Source organism: Entelurus aequoreus, linkage group LG06 (genome assembly GCF_033978785.1).
Source record: "Entelurus aequoreus isolate RoL-2023_Sb linkage group LG06, RoL_Eaeq_v1.1, whole genome shotgun sequence".
NCBI lineage: Eukaryota > Metazoa > Chordata > Actinopteri > Syngnathiformes > Syngnathidae > Entelurus > Entelurus aequoreus.
In genome coordinates, this window is record NC_084736.1 from 34,636,676 (window position 1) to 34,657,973 (window position 21,298).

Consider the following 21,298-nt stretch of genomic DNA (forward strand, 5'->3'; position numbering starts at 1 on the left):
GGCTAAATGGGGCCCACATGCGGCCCGGCTGGGCACAGCCCGAAGAGGTAACGTGGGTGTCCCCTCCAATGGGCTCACCACTCATGGTCGTATACATTGTAAGTTGGACGGAAGCCAAAAGCAGGGACCTTGGCGTTCCGTTCCCCAGCTGCAGAAGCCAGCTCTACGGACGTGGAAAATCACTTCGCTGGGTGGTAAAGAGCCTGAGCTGGTGCGTAAAGTGAAGAAGTTCCGGCTGGATATAGTCGGACTCACCTCGACGCACAGCAAGGGCTCTGGAACCAGTCCTTCAAGAGGGGCAGGACTGTCCTCCACTCTGGCATTATAAGCACAGAGAGGCGGCGGACGGGGGTAGCACTTCTAGCCCCCTGGCTGAGAGCCTGTACTTTGGAGTTGAACCCAGCAGACAAGACAGTAGTTTTCCTCCCTCCCCAGGTGGGTGGGATGGGTACCGACTGTTGTTGCACTTACGCACCAAACAGTAGTTCAGAGTCCCCGCCCTTTTTGGATTCCCTACATCAGGGGTGACCAAACGTTTGGACTTGGGGGCCAAAATCCGACTGCATGTAAAGTAAAAATATATATATATACATGTGTATGTATAATATTATTTATGATATATATTTAATTGATATAATTGGGTATTAAGAATATGTGAAAGTTGGACTCCTACCGTGTTCACTTCCGTGACGACCTCCTCAAAGTTTTGTAATCAGTCAGAAATATCAAGCAGCTAAAATGTGCCAAACATTGATGAGTGTAGAGGTTGTTTTTCATTTTACCCATCGTGCATTGTAATGGATTTTTTAAAGAGTGTAATTTTGAATTGTGTTTGGATTTGTTTTATAATATCCACAAAGTTCAGTAATCGGGTTGTATTATGTGTGACCATGTGTGTTGACTTTTTGTGTTGGTTGTGCTTTTTTTTTTTGCGCCATGAGTGGTAAAGGTTGTTTGGATTGGGTCATATAAGTAAATGTTGTGTGGTCAAGTTACAACAATTTATGGTCATTGACCTGATTTGTGTGCATAAGATGGCTGTAAATTAGTTTGGACACCCCTGACTTAGATGAAGTCCTGGAGAATGCTCATCAAGTGATTCCCTTCTTTTGCTGGGGGACTTCTGTGCTCACATGAGCAACAATAGTGAAACTTAGAGAGGGCTGGTTGGGAGGAACGATCGCCCGGATTTAAACCCGAGTTGTCTTTTGTTACTGGACTTTTGTGCTCATCATAGATTATCAATAACAAACATAATGTTCAAGTATGATAGTAACCATGGCAGCCAGACACTGTGGGCCACAATTGATTGACTTTGTGATCCCATGCCTTGGACACTTGGGTGAAGAGAGGGGTGGCGCTTTCAACCAATCACCACCTCATGGTGAGTTGGGAAGGATTTCGGTCATCACAGGCAGGTCCAAACGCATAATGAGATTCTAATGAGAACGTCTGGCAAAAGTCTCCCATCAGAAAGAGTTTCAATTTCTACCACTAGAAAAACTTTAAACATGTTCCAAGGGAGGCAGTGGAAATCGAGGCCGAGTTGGCCATGTTCTCTGCCTCTATTGTCGAAGAGGCTAATCGGAACTGTGGCCGCCAGGTGTTTGGTGCATAATGTGGGGTAATCCCAGAACCCGCTGGTGGACACGAGCCGTGTGGGATGCCGTCAAGCTGAGGAAGGAGTCCTATTGTTTTTTTTTTGGCTCATAGGACTCTGGAGGAAGCTGACAGATAGTGACAGACCAAGCAGTGTACGGCTTTGGCGGTAATATTAAAAATTTTGGACATGGGAGGAATTTAAGGAAACCATGGAGAACGACTTCCGGATGGCTTAGAAAAGATTCTGGACCACCATCCACCATCTGAGGAAGGGGAAGCATTTTACTGTCAACACCATGTATGGTGCGGACGGTATGCTGCTGATCTCGATTTAGGATGTTGGTATTTGGTGGATGAAATACTTTGAAGACCTCCTCAATCCCACCTATGTGCCTTCCAATGAGAAATCAGTGCCTGGGGACTCTGTGGTGGGTTCTCCTATCTCTGGGGCTGAGGTTGAAGGGCCTCTAAAAATCTACTCTGTGGCAGCGCCCCGCAAGCATATGAGATACGTACATATGAGGCGTATGTGGGGATGCCTTGGTTGACGAGACTCTGCAACATTGCGTGGAAACCGGGCCTCTAGATTGGCAGACAGGGGTTTTGGTTCCTCTCTCCAAGGGTGTGTTACAACTATTGCGGGATCACACTCCTCAGCCTTGGTGTTAAGGTCTATTTGGGTGTACAGGAGAGGAACCTCGAATTCAAGAGGAGCGGTGTGGTTTTTGTCCTGGTCATGGAACAATGGACAAGCTCTATACTCTTGGCAGAGTCCTTGAAGGTGAATGGGAGTTTTCCCAAGCAGTCTACATGTGTTTTGTGAACTTGGAGAAGGTATTAGGCCGTGATCCCTTGGGAAGTCCTGTGGGGAGTCCTATGGGAAAAGGGGTCTGTCTAATTGTGTCGGTCCACTCCCTTTATGATTAGTGTCAGAGCTTGGTCGGCATTGCCAGCAGTAAATCAGACCCGTTTTCTGTGAGGGTTGGACTACACCAAGGCTGCCCTTTGTCACCAATTATGTTCATAATTTTTATGGATACAATTTCTAGGCACAGTCAGGGCGTTGAGGGGATCTGCTTTGGTGGCTGCAGGATTAGGTCTCTTTTAGGTTCTCGTCTGGAAAAGTGTGATCTCCAGTTTCAGGATGAGATCTTGCCCCAAGTGAAGGAGTTCCAGTAAGAGTGAGGGAAGAGGGGATTGTGAGGTGGTCAGGCAAATCGGTGCACCGTCTGCGGTGATGTGGATCAGATCACGGGAACAAGCGGCCAAAATGAGTTTCCTCCGTAGGGTGGTGGGGCTCTTCCTTGGAAATAGGGTGAGAAGCTTTGTAATACAGGAGGAACTTGGAGCAAAGTCGATGGGGTTGTTCGGGCATCTGGTGAGGATGTCCTGCGGATGCTTCCCTGGGGCGACGTCTGACCAGTAAGAAACCACGGGGAAGACCCAGGACACGTCGGGGGGTGACTATGTCTCCCAGCTGGCCTGGGAACATCTCGGAGAGGAGCTAGACGAAGTAGTTGGGGAGAGGGAAGTCTGGGCTTCTCTGCTTAGGCTTCTGCCCCCGCAACCAAACTTGAAATGGCAGAAGGAGATTGTTGACTGGAATATAATTTTCTTCAAGGTTCGGAGGTGCGGTAGAAACACAAACGAACAGATTTTAAAAGCTCCTAGAATGATGCAAACATCCTTAAACTCCTGACGTGAATATGAAGAATAAATATGTCAAACATTATTATTATGAAGAACATATGAAGAATCTTTTCTCACCACAGGCTCTCCCTTGCTGGTTCAGCAGAATTCGCTGCACAGGAGCTCGGACCAACACAGCGCCCCCTGACTGCTGGATGACCGGAATGATGTGAAAGGCAAACTCACTGGCGCCCCCTCGTGGGTAATACGCACCCCGCTTGTAATGGTGAATAAGAAGAGCGTTGATGAGGAAGCTGGACTCTTTAGGAGGCACACCTTCAAGGAAACGAGAAAAGAAAGTGTCACTTTCGGCTTCCTGGGTCCCATTTAGGAATGTGTGTGTCACCATAGAAGAGGTAGGCGGACAAGGCTTGCAGGTCCTTGTTGTCTGTCAGACGGGACATCATTTGAGAATGGTTTGTTGTCGCCAGGCGGAACACTGTAGATATTCGATCCAGTAGACCCGTCCAAATGAGGAATGTGACCAGCCAGTAAGGAATAATCTTCAAACAGGCGATGAGTGGCGTCCGCTGTGACACCGACTACAATACAGCAGACAGTCGCAAGAAGCTAGCTAGTTGTTTTGGCAGGCCATTTTAAAAGATGTGGCGGGCCACTTTAAAATTATTTGGCAGGCCGTTTGAAAAATTTTAGCTTGCCACATTAAAATGATGTGGCGAGCCAATTTTAAATGATTTGGCTGGCAATTTTTAAAGATGTAGCTTGTCACTTTAAAAAGATGTGGCTGGCCAATTTAAAATGATTTAGCAATCCACATTAAAAATGGTGATGTTAAAAAATGTGGCTTGGCACCTTAAAATGAAGTGGCGGTCCACTTTAAAATGATTTGGCAGGCCATTTAAAAATGATGTGGCGGGCCACTTTAAAATGATTTGGCAGGACATATAAAAAGATCTGGCAGGCCAGATTAAAAAGATCTGGCTTGACTTATATATGATGGGGCAGGCCACTTTAGAATGATTAGGCAGGCCATTTTAAAGAGATGTGGCTGGCCACTTTAAAAAGAAGTGGCCGGCCATTTTAAAAAGATGTGGCTGGCCAATTTAAACTGACGTCGTGGGCCACTATAAAATGATTTGGCTGGCCAGTTTAAAAAGATTTGGCTGGCTAGTTTAAAAAGATGTAGCTGGCCACTTTAAAGAGATGTGGCTTGAGTTATATATGGAGCAGGCCAATTTAGAATGATTAAGCAGGTCATTAAAAATATATGGCAGTACAGGTTAAAAAGAGGTGGCTTGCCACATATATGATGTGGCAGACCACTTAAGATCAAGTGGCAGGCCACGTAAAAAGGATTTGGCAGGCCACTTCAAAATGATGTGGCGTGACACATTAACCTAAAGTGGCGGACCACATATAATGACGTGGCGGGCCAGATTTGGCCCCTGGGCTTTGAGTTTGACACGATACCACCGCCGGTTTTGATCACCAGTACTTCTCCGAGTGTACCTTCATCAAGCGAAAGAACTCATCGATGGCGTCTTCCTCCTCTGGAAACTGTTTCTTCAGACTCTCCGCCATTTCAGTCTTTCCGGCATGGATGTGGTACTCCCTGAGCAGTGCATGCAAATAGTCTGAGATGAAGTACTACACATTTGAAGTACATGCTGTACCTGTGTTGTCCAGGCTGGCCCAGAACTAAAGTATCAAAGTGTTGTTCAAGTCGGGTGAACTGCAGCTGACCCTCTGTGATCTGGTCCAGAGCCACTCGAAGCAGACTGTTGTCGTGAAGCTGACCAAGATAATGAATACCTGACAGAAGGAACAATCAAAACACTTATTGATTTGCTTCCTGGACTAAAGAAAGGTTGTTGTACAAGGTCTTGGTAATAGTAGTATGTGGAGGGGGCGTGGTCTGCGGCCCTGCCGCGGAGCGGGGTGTGTAAGGACCGGCCTCGAAGCCAGCGGCAGGTGAGTAGATTGCCCAGCTGGGCCTGGTTATCTAATCACCTTTCGCCTTTATTAGCAGCAGCCGGACCGAGACACGCTGTCGGAGTTAGAGTTGCAGACAGACACTACCCGTATGTGCCTGAGACCACGCCGCAAGAAGGAGAGCAGCAGAAGGACTGGAAAGTTGCAAGAACAGTGTGCTGTGTTGGCGCGTGTGCGCACAAATAAAAGACATTGTTACACCAGACTACCGGGCTCACGAGAACATCTATTACGGTCAAGAGGACCCACAAGTGGTAAACTTCACATAGTACTATTCAGGTCTTGGTAATACTAGATTCTTAGTCATACAGGTCTTGGCAATACTAGATTCTTAGTTGTCCAAGTCTTGGTAATACTGGATTCTTAGTCGTCCAGGTCTGGGCAATATGAGATACTAGGTAATACTAATGGTAAATGGTAAATGGGTTATACTTGTATAGCGCGTTTCTACCTTCAAGGTACTCAAAGCGCTTTGACACTATTTCCACATTCACCCATTCATACACACATTCCCACACTGATGGCGGGAGCTGCCATGCAAAGCCCTAACCTTGACCCATCAGGAGCAAGGGTGAAGTGTCTCGCTCAAGTGACGAGGTTGGTAGAAGGTGGGGATCGAACAAGGAACCCCCAGGTTGCTGGCACGGCTACTCTCCAAGCAGCGCCACGCCGTCCTCTACTAGATTGTTAGTTGTCCATGTCTTGGTAATAGTAGATTCTTAGTCATTCAGGTCTTGTTAATACTAGATTGTTAGTCGTCCAAGTCTTGGTAATACTAGATTCTTAGTCATCCAGGTCTTGGCAATACGAGATTCTTAGTTGTCTAGGTCTTGGTAATACCAGATTCTTAGTCATACAGGTCTTGGTAATACTAGATTTTTAATCATCCAGGTCTTGGTAATACTAGATTCTTAGTCGTCCAGGCCTGGGCAATATGAGATTCTTAGTCATCCAGGTCTTGGAAATACTAGATTCTTAGGCATACAGGTCTTGGTAATACTGGATTCTTAATCGTCCAGGTCTGGGTAATATTACATTCTTAGTCATCCAGGTCTTGGTAATACTAGATTCTCAGTCGTCGAGGCCTTGGTAATACTATGTTTTAGTCATACAGGTCTTGGTAATAGTAGATTCTTAATCATGCAGGTCTTGGTAATAGTCGATTCTTAGTCATTCAGGTCTCGGTAATACTAGATTCTTAGTTGTCCAAGTCTTGGTAATACAAGATTCTTAGTCGTTAAGGGCTGGGAAATACTGGATTCTTAGTCATCCCGGTCTTGGCAATGAGATTCTTAATCGTCCAGGTCTGGGTAATACTACATTCTTAGTCATCCAGGTCTTGGTAATACTAGATTCTTAGTCATCCAGGTCTTGGTAATAGTACATTCTTATTCATCAAGGTCATGGTAATACTAGATTCTCAGTCATCCAGGTCTTTGTAATACTACGATTTAGTCATCCAGGTCTTGGTAATAGTAGGTCCTTAGTAATCCAGGTCTTGGTAATAGTAGATTCTTAGTCATTCAGGTCTTGGCAATACGAAATTCTTAGTTGTCTAGGTCTTGGTAATACCAGATTCTTAGTCATACAGGTCTTGGTAATACTAGATTTTTAATCGTCCAGGTCTTGGTAATACTAGATTCTTAGTCGTCCAGGCCTGGGCAATATGAAATTCTTAGTCATCCAGATCTTGGTAATACTAGATTGTTAGTTGTCCAGGTCTGGTTAATAGTAGATTCTTAGTCATTCAGGTCTCTGTAATACTAGATTCTTAGTTGTCCAAGTCTTGGTAATACTAGATTCTTAGTCGTTAAGGGCTGGGAAATACTGGATTCTTAGTCATCCCGGTCTTGGCAATATGAGATTCTTAGTTGTCCAGGTCTTGGTAATACTAGATTCTTAGTCATACAGTCTTGGTAATACTAGATTCTTAATCATCCAGGTCTGGGTAATACTACATTCTTAGTCATCCAGGTCTTGGTAATACTAGATTCTTAGTCATCCAGGTCTTGGTAATAGTACATTCTTATTCATCAAGGTCATGGTAATACTAGATTCTCAGTCATCCAGGTCTTTGTAATACTACGATTTAGTCATCCAGGTCTTGGTAATAGTAGGTCCTTAGTAATCCAGGTCTTGGTAATAGTAGATTCTTAGTCATTCAGGTCTTGGCAATACAAAATTCTTAGTCATCCAGGTCTTGGTAATACTAGATTCTTAGTCGTCAAGGTCTTGGTAATACTACGTCTTAGTCATCCAAGTCTTGGTAATAAATATTTTTTAGTCATCCAGGTCTTGGTAATACTAGATTTTTAGTCGTCCAGGTCTTGGTAATAGTAGATTCTTAGTCATTCAGGTCTCTGTAATACTATAATCTTAGTCGTTCAAGTCTTGGTAATACTAGATTCTTAGTCGTCCAGGTCTGGGTAAAACTGGATTCTTAGTCATCCAGGTCTGGGCAATACAAGATTCTTAGGTGTCCAGGTCTTGGAAATACTAGATTCTTAGGCATACAGGTCTTGGTAATACTGGATTCTTAATCGTCCAGGTCTGGGTAATATTACATTCTTAGTCATCCAGGTCTTGGTAATACTAGATTCTCAGTCGTCGAGTTCTTGGTAATACTACGTTTTAGTCATACAGGTCTTGGTAATAGTAGATTCTTAATCATGCAGGTCTTGGTAATAGTAGATTCTTCGTCATTCAGGTCTTGGTAATACTAGATTCTTAGTCATACAGGTCTTGGTAACACCAGATTCTTAGTCATCCAAGTCTTGGTAATAGTAGATTCATAGTCATCCATGTCTTGGTAATACTAGATTCTTAGTTGTCCAGGTCTTGGTAATACTACGTCTTAGTCATCCAAGTCTTGGTAATAAATATTTTTTAGTCATCCGGGTCTTGGTAATAGTAGATTCTTAGTCATTCAGGTCTTGGTAATACTATATTCTTAGTCATCTGGGTCTTGGTAATAGTAGATTCTTAGTCATCCAGGTCTTGGTCATACTAGATTCTTAGTTGTCCAAATCTTGGTAATACTAAATTCTTAGTCATCCAAATCTTGGTAATACTATATTCTTAGTCATCCAAGTCTGGGTAATACTAGATTCTTAGTCATCCAGGTCTTGGTAATAGTAGATTCTTAGTCATTCAGGTCTTGGCAATACGAGATTCTTAGTTGTCCAGGTCTTGGTAATACTAGATTCTTAGTCGTCCAGGTCTTGGTAATACTAGATTCTTAATCGTCCAGGTCTGGGTAATACTACATTCTTAGTCATCCAGGGCTTGGTAATAGTAGATTCTTAGTCATCCAGGTCTTGGTAATACTAGACTCTTAGTCATCCAGGTCTTGGTAATAGTAGATTCTTAGTCATTCAGGTCTTGGCAATACAAGATTCTTAGTTGTCCAAATCTTGGTAATACTAGATCCTCAGTCATACAGGTCTTAGTAACACCAGATTCTTAGTCATCTAGGTCTTAGTAATACTAGATTCTTAGTCTTCCAGGTCTTTGTAATACTAGAGTCTTAGTCGTCCAGGTCTTGGTAATAGTAGAGTCTTCGTCGTCCAGGTATTGGTAATGCTAGATTCTTAGTCATTCAGGTCCTGTTCATACTAGATTCTTTTTCGTCCAGGTCTTGGCAATCATCAAATTTTGAAACCGGACTCAACAACTAATTAATTAATTAATTAATTAATGGATTAGATTTTATATTGCGCTTTTCTATTATTAGATACTCAAAGCGCTCACAGAGAAGTGGGAACCCATCATTCAATCACACCTGGTGGTGGTAAGCTACATTTGTAGCCACAGCTGGGGTAGACTGACAGAAGCGAGGCTGCCAGTTTGCACCTACGGCCCCTCCGACCACCACCTATCACTCATTCATCATTCATTCACCAGTGTGAGCGGCACCGGGGGCAAGGGTGAAGTGTCCTGCCCAAGGGTACAACGGCAGCGATTTGGATGTCAAGAGGCGGGGAGCGAACCTGCAACCCTCAGGTTTCTGGCACGGCCGCTCTACCCACTACGCCATACCGCCCCTCAAAGGAGTACAGTTTCCTGGTTTCAAGCGTTACTGAAGAAGTTTCTGTCTATACAAAGTTAAGTAACTTCCTGTTTTCTCCACAAAGTTATTACAAAACCAAACCAACGTCGTCTGGTTTGAGGTATGTTTGATATTAATTCATCAATAAAATTTCGATGAATATTGATGAATATTGATTTATTAGTATTGATGAACATGTATGAACATTGATGAATATTGATGAACATGTATGAATATTGATGAACATTTATCAACATTGATGAATATTGATGACAATTTATGAATATTAATGAATGTTGATGAACATTAGTGAACATTGATAAATATTGATCAGTATTGATGAATGTTGATTAACATTGACGAACATAGATGGACATTAATAATCATTTATGAATATTGATGAAAATTTATGAATATTGATTAACATTTATGAATATTGATGGACATTTATGAATATTGATGACCATTTATGAATATTGATTAATGCTGATGACCATTTATGAATATTGGTGATCGTTTATGAATATTGATGAACATGGATGAATGTTGATTAATATTGATGGACATTGATAAATATTGATGAACATTTATGAATGCTGATGAAAATTTATGAATGATGATGAATATTTATGAATATTGATGAACATTTATGAATGTTGATGAACATTGATGAATGCTGATGAACATTTATGAATGTTGATGAACATTGATGAATGCTGATGAACATTTATGAATATTGTGTCACAGCCCAGGCACACCTCAGTGCGCATTCATCTGTGCGTTGCGCTGGGCGCACCTCCAAGAGCACACCAGGTGCGCGCCACTCCGACTGCAGCCAGCAGCTCCATTCAATCTTCAGCAATCAACACACCTGTCGCTGATGAGAGGACCTGCCTTCTTAAGCCAGGGCAACCTGCTATCCTGGGCCAGAACGTAGCAACCTGTCCTGTACAGTAAGCCGTACATATCTAGCTCTATGCACTCTTTGCTCCCTTTGTATTTTCTTCCCCGCCGTGTTCAATTGTCTCGTGTCCTCCTTGTCGCCTTCCAGCAGCATACCTGCGTTCCCACATCACAAACTGTGTGTCTCGTCTCCCCGTATTCCCTCTGCTTCCCTGGCTGCCTCTTGGATCTCTACCTCCCGCCTGGAAACTGACTTTGACGCCTCTCTCCTCCCCTCGACCTCACGTCGGCTCACGGACCTCCGAGCAAGCCTTGCCCCTCTTGGACTTCCGCCTATCGCTCAACACTACGGGTAACACTCATCATTTAATTCCTACACATACTCACACACCATACACTTTTGGATTAGTCACACTCCATTCCCTTGTTTATTATTATTATTATTTCTTATTCATATATATATTATTCATATATGTAAATAAACATAGAGTTAAACGATGACCCTCCTGTCTGTGCCGTCTTCTTCCCCTGTACAAACCGTAACAGTACGTTCTGGCCATAATATTAGGAACCAGATGGTACAGTGACCTCAGTCCCCGCCCCTTTCTCGACCCCCACGGTTCCCTATCCGTCACCATGCGCCCGAGATGCCGTGAATTGCCCCAACCTGGCGAAGCGTATCTCGCAGAAAAGGATGTTCCAGCAGTTGAAGGCAGACTCGTTGCAGTCATGGTGTTCCTCAGAGGATGAAGTGTTCTTGTCCAACAAAGACAAGCAAGCGATCTTCCTGGAGCTCAAGGCGGACACCCAGCCATGGGAATGCGAGGACAAAGCAGAGCGGGCCGTAGAAGATCTCCCTTCTGACGCTATGGTGACAGCTAATGGCTAAGGTGACAAAAGCAGCAGACTACTTCCTCTCCCACTCGCAAGCCGCCCAGACATCGTCCTCACCACTTTGCCCGCAGGCATCTATACCTTCACCCGACCCAGACAAGGAACTCCTCAGTGCTTGATCACAGCGACACAAACTACGGCTATGTACCCAAGACGTGAAGTGCGGCGGACGCAATTATAGCAGAGGCCCTCAGCTATTCACCCGAGGAGCTTGGTGAACATTGTGTGGAGCCCCGAGGGTTCGCTGGTCACCATTGACTCTGTCTGGCCCGAGAACACCGCGGCCGGGTGCCGGTTGCGTCGGCGAGGACGAAGACCTCCCAGAAGGGCTTCGACTCGCTGTCGGCAAACTCCGCCCCCAGTGATTCAAACTCCGCCTCCAGTGATTCAAGCTTCGCCTCCAGTGATTCAAACTTCGCCCCCAGTGATTCAAGCTCCGCCCCCAGTGATTAAAGATCCGCCTCCAGTGATTAAAGCTCCGCCCCCAGTGACTTTGGCCCGCCCCCTTTGCCTTTTGTTCCGCCCACCACTCGGGAATTTTTTTTCGGACCTTCATCAACAATCTTATGATGGACTGTTTAGCATAGCTAAAGGGGAGGAAGAATCTACCCGCCTCCTGTCCTCCCGCCTCCCACCCTTTGTGACTGTTCCACAGTTGGCTGGAAGTGTCTGGCATCCGCTGTCAGACGGGGGGAGAGGGGGGGGGGGGTATTTGTACTGGTGGCTGTGCTGGTGGGGTAGCACAGCTGCGCCCTGCAAAACGGCTACCCCCTGCTCGACCACCACCACCTGTTTTTCAACAGGCCAAACACCAGCCCCCAGCCAAACCACCACCACCTGTTCTCCGGCATACCAAGCCTCAACCACCAGCCAGACCACCACCACCTGTTCTTCGACAGGCCGAACCGCAACCTCCAGCCAGACCACCACCACCTGCTCCAAGGCTGGTCTCCGTACCAGCACCCGCTCCAAGGCTGGTTCCCGTACAAGCACCCGCTCGAGGACTAGTCCCCAAACCCTCACCCGCTCAAAGACTGGTCCCCGATCGAGCACCCGCTCCAAGACTGGTCCCCAAACCAGCACCCGCTCCAAGGCTAGTCTCCGAACCAACACCCGCTCCAAGGCTGGTCCCCGTACCAGCACCGGCACCCTACGTCCACCGTCTCCTTCAGCACCTCAGCCAGCTCCTCAGCCTGCTGCTTCGTCTCTGACTCCGACGACATCGTCCTCCTCGTCTCTGGCTCCGACGACGTCGTCCTCCTCGTCTCTGACTCAGACGACATCGTCCTCCTCGTCTCTGGCTCTGACGACATCGTCCTCCTTGTCTCTGGCGGACCTTTCCACAGCGCCACCATCCTCCTCGTCTCCTGCATTGTCGTCCTTGCAACCGCCGGCTGGCCGGTCGCACAGGTGGCCATCAGGCGCCCGCACCCGTCACCCTCTGTGGCCAGTGCATGAACGCTTTTTGCCCCAACAGCAGCGACGCCCAGGACAGAGACGCCCAGGACAGAGACGCCCAGGACAGAGACGTGGAACTCGTAGGCTGCTGTGGTTCTGGCTCCACTCGCGTCCGCCGTCCCGACGGCCAAGAAGGTGACCATTACTTGTTCCTTCGCCGGCTGCAATGGCGTTCTACTCTCCGCCACCACCAGACTCAGGGACACTTGGGCCGGCGACCCACCACCAGTTCACCTCTCCACCCTCCCTTGACTCTTGATCTCTGTGTTCTTCTGGTTCCAGTGATAAGACATCTGGAAGCTGTCCATAGGAGGGGGGTACTGTCACGGGCCGGGCGTACCTCAGTGCGCATTCATCTGTGCGCTGCGCTGGGCGCACCTCCGAGAGCACGCACCTCCGGCTGCAGCAAGCAGCTGCATTCAATCATCAGCAATCAACGCACCTGTCGCTGATGAGAGAACCTGCCTTCTTAAGCCAGAGCAACCTGCTATCCTGGGCCAGAACGTAGTGACCTGTCCTGTACAGTAAGCCGTACATATCTAGCTCTATGCACTCTTTACTCTCTCTGTGTTTTCTTCCCCGCCGTGTTCAATTGTCTTGTGTCCTCCTGTCTTCCAGCAGCATATCTCCGTTCCCGTGTCACGAGATGTATCTTGTCTCCCCGTATTCCCTCTGCTTCCCTGGCTGCTTCTTAGATCTCGACCTCCCGCCTGGAAATGGACTTTGACACCTCTCTCCTCCCCTCCACCTCACGTCAGCTCACGGACCTCCAAACAAACTTTGCCCGTCTTGGACTTTCGCCTCCCATTCAACACTACGGGTAACACTCCTCATTTAATTTCTACACATAGTCACATACCATACACTTTTAGATTAGTCACACTCCAGTCCCTTGTTTATTATTATTATTATTTCATATATATAAATAAACATAGAGTTAAACAACGTCCCTCCTGTCTGTGCCGTCTTCTTCCTCTGTACAAACCGTAACATATTGATGAATATTGATGAACATTGATGAATATTGATGAACATTGATGAATATTGATGGTTATTGATGAACATTGATGAATATTGACGAATAGTGATGAATATTGATGAACATTGATTAATATTGATAAACATTTAAAAAAAGATGAATATTGATAAACATTGATGAATATTAATAAACATATATGAACATGTATGAATATTTCTGAATATGTATTAACATTTATGATTATTGATGAACATGTATGAATATTGATGATTATTTATGAATATTGATGAACATTAATGAACATTTATGAATATTGATGAACATTAAGGAATATTGATGAACATTGATGAACATTTATGAACATTTATGAATGTTCATGAACATTGATGAATATTTATAAATATTGATAAACATTGATGAATTTTGATGAACATTGATGAAAATGTATGAACATTTACGAATGTTCATGAATATTGATAAATATTTATAAATATTGATAAACATTGATGAATATTGATAAACATTGATTAATATTGAAGAATATGAATGAAAATTGATTAACATTAATGAATATTGATGAACAATAATGAATATTGATGAACATCGATGAATATTTATGAGTATTGATTAACATTGATGATCATTTATGAGTATTGATTAACATTGATACACATTTATGTATATTGATGAGCATTGATGAATATTGATGAAAAGTGATGAACATTGATGAATATTGATGAACATTTTTGGATATTGATGAACATTGGTTAACATTGTGAAATATTAATGAACATTGATGAATATTGATGACACTGATTAATTTTGCTGAATATTGATGAACATGTATGAATATTGATTAATATTGATAAACATTGATGAATATTAATTGATATTGATTAACATTGCTGAATATTGATTAATACTAATGAATTTTGATTTTAAAAAATGGATTAATATTGATTAACATTGTGGATTATTAATAAACATTGATGAAAATTGATGAATATTGATGAATATTGATGAATATTATTGAACATTTATTACTATTGATGAATATTGATGAACATTGATGAACATTGATGAATATTGATGAACATTGATGAACATTTATGAGTATTGATTAACAATGATGAACATTTATGAATATTGATGAACATTGATGAATATTGATAAACATTGATGAACATTTATGAATATTGATTAACATTGATGAACAATGTGGAATATCAATACAAATTTATGAATATTGATTAACACTGATTAATATTGATGAACATTTATGAATATTGATTAACATTGATGAACATTCATTAATATGTATGAACATTGATGAATATTGATGAAAATTGATGAATATTGATGAACATTGTGAAATATTGATGAATATTGATGAACATTGATGAACATTGTGGAATATTGATCAACATTGATGAACATTCATGAATATTGATGAACATTTGCAATATTGATGAACATTGTGGAATATTGATGAACATTAATGAATATTGATGATCATTTTTGAGCATGTTTATGAGAATATTGACTTGACTTACCAACATCAAATTCGAAGCCTTTATTTTGGAAGGTGTGTGTGCATCCACCGGCCTGGTCGTGCTGCTCCAAAACCAGAACCTTCTTTCCAGCTTTGGACAAGATGGCCGCTGCTGTCAGTCCTCCCATGCCGCTGCCGATAACCACAGCGTCCAAGTCGCCTGGAACTCGATCCAAGCGGAATCCTGCGGTGATACCAAGACTGTGAATTTTTGTTGGGCAGAAACACACTAGCAGGTCAAAGGTTGTACAAAGTACTACTGTGCTGGAATACTACTCTATTGTAATACTACTGTACTGGAATATTACTCTATTGTAGTACTACTGTACTGAAATACTACTCTACTGTAGTACTACTGTACTGGAATACTACTCTATTTCAGTACTACTATACCGGAATACCATTTTACTGTACTGGACTACTACTATATTGTAGTAATACTGTACTGGAATATCGCTTTACAGTAGTACTACTGTACTGTACTGGAATATTGCTTTACAGTAGTACTACTGTACTGGAATACCGCTTTACGGTAGTAGTGCTGCACTGGAATATTACTATACTGTAATGCTATTGTACTGTAATACTACTGTACTGCAGTGCTAATGTACTGTAATGCTACTAAACTAGAGTACTGCTGTAATGCAATACTACTCTACTGTGGTTCTAATGTACTGTAATACTACTCTCCTGTGATACTACTGTACTGTATTACAACTCATGTACTACTACTGCACTGGAATACTACTCTACTGTAGTACTGCTGTACTGTAATATTACTCTACTGTAACACTACTGTACTGAATTACTATTATATTGTAGTACTAGTGTTGTACTACTGTAGAGTAGTACTTGGGTAGGTATAAAAAGAGTGTAGTAACCTTTCTTCAGCCTGTCGTCTCTCTTCTTGGGGTCGCTGACAAAAGGTGCAGGAGCTCTCAGGTTCTTCTCGCTGAACACTTTGTAACGGCGACCAAAGGTGAGGAAGGCCACCAACGTTCCTGCCAACAACACGGCCAGCAGCCACCACCACATGGTCCAGCCAGGTACGCCCACTTAAAGTAGAAGTCAGGTCCACCCAGGTACACTGAGTTAAAGCAGTATTCAGGTCCAGCCAGGTACACTGAGTTATAGTAGAAGTCAGGTCCAGCCAGGTACACAGAGTTAAAGCAGCATTCAGGTCCAGCCAAGTACACTGAGTTAAAGGATCATTCAGGTCCAGCCAGGTACACCGAGTTAAAGTAGAAGTCAGGACCAGCCAGGTACACTGAGTTAAAGCAGCATTCAGGTCCAGCCAGGTACACTGAGTTAAAGTAGAAGTCAGGACCAGCCAGGTACACTGAGTTAAAGCAGCATTCAGGCCTAGCCAGGTACACTGAGTTAAAGTAAAAGTCAGGACCAGCCAGGTACACTGAGTTAAAGTAGAAGTCAGGACCAGCCAGGTACACTGAGTTAAAGTAGAAGTCAGGACCAGCCAGGTAAACTGAGTTAAAGCAGCATTCAGGTCTAGCCAGGTACACTGAGTTAAAGTAGAAGTCAAGACCAGCCAGGTACACTGAGTTAAAGCTACAGTCTGAAGTGAAGGAGGAAGATTTTGTAGAGAGAAGCTGATAGGAGGAGTTTGGACTCGTGACATTTTGGACGTGATGGCGTTGAAAGAGCGGATCAAAGGTCACAAACACTCAACTTGTTGTTACACACTGATGACTGAGAAGTCACACTAGAAAGTACACCAGCGAGTACTACTGCTGGCTGCTGGTACTCAAGTACCTCAGGGCCTTCTTCCTGCCGCACATTTAACGCCCACTTGTGTCAACAAAGATGTCCTCTCTGCTCCGAGATGAACTTTGCCTAAGTGAATGAAGTGTAGAAAAATAGGATTCATAAAGAATTATTACGCTTTAATAACGTGCTTCATCACATGTCTACTTCCTGTCTACTGAAAAGTACTGTAGTACTACTGTAATACTATTATACTAGATATAAAGTATGATTCATAAGACTTCTTTTTATGGATTATTATGCTTTAATAACGTGCTTCATCACATGTCTACTGCCTTCCTATCTACTACTCCCTAGTACTACTGTAGTACTACTATACTGTATTACTGTACTTTGTTACTGTACTCTTGTATTACTTAACTGTAGAATTACTTTGCTACTGAACTACTACTGCTGTTGTACTATCGTACTGTTATGACACTGCTGTAGTACTGCTGTTTTGCTACTGTACTTGTATACTATTCTATTGCAGTACAGCTGTTATACTACTGTACTGGTAGACTACTATACTGTATTATTACTTTATTGTTGTACTACTCTACTGTTTTACTGCTGTTATACTATATTACTATTTTATTACTGCACTGTAGTACTGCTGTTGTACTACCACACTGTTATTCTACATTACTGTAATACTATTTTAGCGTTGTACTACACAGTATTTTGTATAAGATCATATTTTGTAAATATATAAGTATTTTGTATACAATCATATTTTGTAAATATAGAGGTATTTTGTATACAATTATATTTTCTAAATATAGAAGTATTTTTGTATAAGATCATATTTTGCAAATATAGAAGTATTTTGGATACGATCATATTTTGTAAATGTAGAAGTATTTTGTACACAATCATACATCCATCCATCCATCCATTTTTCCACTGCTTATCCAAGTCCGGGTCGCGCGGGCAGCAGTCTAAGCAGAGATGCCCAGACTTCCCTGTCCCCGGCCACCTCCACTAGTTCTACAGGGGGATACCGAGGCCATCCCAGGCCAGCTGTGAGACATAGTCCCTCCAACGTGTCCTAGGTCTGCCCCGAGGTCTCCTCCTGGCTGGACATGCCAGAAACACCTCACCGGGGAGGCATCTCTAGTAGATGCCTGAGACATCTCAGCTGGCTCCTCTCGACGTGAAGGAGCAGCGGCTCTAGTCTGAGTCTCTCCCGGATGACCAAGCTCCTCACCCTATCTCTGAGGGTGATCCCAGACACCACGGAGAAAACTCAGCTCTGTATTCGCGACCTTGTCCTTTTGGTCATTACCCAAAGTTCGTGACCATAGGGGAGGGTAGGAACATAGACTGACCTGTAAATGGAGAGCTTCGCCTTCTGGCTCAGCTTCTTCTTCACCACAACAGACCGGTGCAGTGACTGCATCACTGCAGACGCCTCATCTGTCAATCTCGCGTTCTATTCGTCCCTCACCCGTGAACAAGACCCCGAGAATCTCAAACTCCTCCACTTGAGGCAGAACTTCACTCCCGAACCGAAGGGTGCAGTCCACCCTTTTCCAACTGAGAACCATAGCCTCAGATTTGGAGGTGCTGATGCTCATCCCATTAGCTTCACACTCGGCTACATACCGCCCAAGTGAACGCTGAAGGTCCCAACCCGATGAAGCCAACAGGACCACATAATTTGCAAAAAGCAGGGATGCAATCCTCTGGCCATCAAAGTGGAAACCTTCCACACCCTGACTGTGCCTAGAAACTCTGTCCATAAAGACAATGAACAGGACCGGTGACAAAGGGCAGTCCTGGCGGAGTCCAACGTCCACTGGGAACATGTCTGACTTACTACCGGCAATGCGAACCAGACTCTTGCTCCGCATTTACAGGGACTGTATGGCCCATAGCAATGGACCCTGTACTCCTAGAGCACCCTCCACAGGACACGATCAAAGGCCTTTTCCAAATCCACAAAACACATGTGGACTGGTTGAGCAAACTCCCATGCCCACTCCAGTACCCTAGTGAGGGTATAAATCTGGTCCTGTGTTCCATGACCAGGACAAAAACCACATTGTTCCTCCTGAATCCGAGGCTCGACTAACAGCCGGACTCTCCTCTCCAGCACCCTGGAATAGACTTTCACCATGAGGCTGAGAAGTGTGATTCCTCTATAATTGGAACACACCTTCCGGTCCCCCTTCTTAAAAAAGGGGACCAACACCCCGGTCTGCCAATCCAGATGTACCGCCCCAGACTTCCATGCTATGTTGAAGAGACATGTCAGCTACGAAAGTCCCACAACATCCAGAACCTCTCCTCTCCTAGGGCCTTGCCACTGGGCAGTTTTTGGATTACCTCAGCAACATTGGCTCCAGTGATGGACATGTCCGCGTTTGTGACCTTAGACTTTGCCCCTACAGAATCTGTAAGATTAAGGAGATCCTCAAAGTATTCTTTCCACCGTCCAACTATATCCAGCAGGTATCCGCCCCCAGTATACACAGTATGGACAGGGCAATGCTTTTGTAAATATAGAAGTATTTTGTATACAATCATATTCTGTAAATATAGAAGTATTTTGTATACAATCATATTTTGTAAATGTAGAAGTATTTTGTGTACAATCATATTTTGTACACAATCATATTTTGTATACAATCATATTTTGTATACAATCATATTTTGTAAATATAGAAGTGCTTTGTATACCATTATATTTTGTAAATATAGAATTATTTTGTATACAATAATATTTTGTAAATATAGAGGTATTGTTAGGCCTTGGCAAAAATGAGGACTCAGTTGCAGACGGGAAATGATTGACGCAGGCTTTTATTCAACAGTTTCTGAGAACAGTCTTCAGATAGAGTGAATAAACAAATGACTATAAACTCTAGACTAGACACACTAGAGTAAAGAGGAAACGTAGCACAGGGCAAAAAACAATAAACGAAAAATCACTCCCGAGGGAGGGGAAAAAGATGATAGCAAAATCTACACGGATTTAATGATATTAAAAAACAACAATCTACGATTAACTACACCAAAAGAAAATCGCTCAGGAAGAGGAGGAGATAAAAAGCTATAAACAGAAAGTACACTCTAAAGTAGGGGTCCCTCCGGAGTCCAAAATCAGGCCCGCGGGAAGTCCCGAGTACTAAAAAAAAAAATAAAAAAAATAAAAAATATATATATATATATATTTTTTTTCTGTCTTTTCTTATCCACTTTGTACCGCTTGCTACTCACGGTGTCTCCTAGCCGCTCAGGCAAATCATATTGTCTAAAAATGCATTTTGTCATCGATAACGTGACATCATCGCGAGCGCGGAAAGTGCGCTATATATATCTAATATATATATATATATATATATATATATATATATATATATATATATATATATATATATATATATATATATATATATATATATATATATATATATATATATATATTTATATATATATATATACATACAGTATATATATATCTCAGTGACGTGCGGTGAGGTTAATGGCTGGTGAGGCACTGACTTCATCACAGTCAGATTTACAAACATATAAACCCTAAAGAGTATCTTATTCACCATGTGATTGGCAGCAGTTAACGGGTTATGTTTAAAAGCTCATACCAGCATTCTTTACACATACAAACTGTAGCACACAAAAATGCACATTTAATAAAAAAAACATTATTATGGTCTTACCTTTCTTGCTGGACATCCACAAAGCCAGCCTTTGCGTGTGTACCACGCCGTTTGAAAAGAACGGGTCTTCTGTCCCGAAATCAAAAGCAAACCTTTTAGCTCCGGCGTTGGTCTACCTTTAATTATTACCTCCTGCTTCGATTGAAAGTCCAGTTTAGAAAACGGTTTTGTTTTACATATGTAATCCTCCATGTTTTTAATAAAAGTTCAGGCGAGAGGAAATAAACGATCGCTGCACTTGACTTAGCTAACTGTTGCTTGTTCTCATTTCTTCTGCGGCCGAGGAATGATCTCTGGGATCACTACCGCCCTCTACCACCAGGAGGCCGGATTACTGCGAGCCTCAGCCAGTACGTTTTTTGCAGCAGTTTTATGATTGCTCAGCACAAAAAATATGTTACACACATACAGTTGTTGACAAAATACACTGTACATTATATACCTCAGCTAACTAAACTATGCCATAGTTTAGTTAGCTGATATAATTCATATAGCAATACGGTCTCACTGCACAGCAGGCCAGCAGTTAGCCGAGTCATTGCGCACAATCCATGTTGAGGCACAACTGGGTGACGTGCCTCAACTGGCTGCTGATCACCGCACCGTCTCTTCTCAGTATTTGAACGGCAAATGTGAAAATAAAAGTAAAAATAATCTAAAACTGGTGAAGTTGAATGGAAAATAACTTTAGTATAATCACTGGATACATATAACAATTCAATAAATTTTTTTTTCTTTTTACTTTTTTTTTTCTTTCCATGATGGCAGGTGAGGCC

At 43.0% G+C, this 21,298-nt stretch overlaps 1 protein-coding gene across 1 annotated transcript in view; it reads right to left on the reverse strand.

Annotated features, from left to right (window-relative positions):
* The window catches only part of LOC133652165 (all-trans-retinol 13,14-reductase-like), a 31,323-nt gene extending 14,703 nt beyond the window's left edge, over window positions 1-16,620 (reverse strand). Inside the window, exons 1-6 of the mRNA XM_062050607.1 lie at window positions 15,960-16,620; window positions 15,080-15,262; window positions 4,926-5,064; window positions 4,762-4,864; window positions 3,638-3,833; window positions 3,370-3,567 (exon numbers count right to left, since the gene is read on the reverse strand). Coding sequence (XP_061906591.1) covers window positions 3,370-3,567; window positions 3,638-3,833; window positions 4,762-4,864; window positions 4,926-5,064; window positions 15,080-15,262; window positions 15,960-16,113 — 973 coding nt within the window. The 5' untranslated portion in view covers window positions 16,114-16,620. The remainder of the gene's footprint in view (window positions 1-3,369; window positions 3,568-3,637; window positions 3,834-4,761; window positions 4,865-4,925; window positions 5,065-15,079; window positions 15,263-15,959) is intronic.
* Between the last annotated feature and the right edge of the window lie 4,678 nt (window positions 16,621-21,298).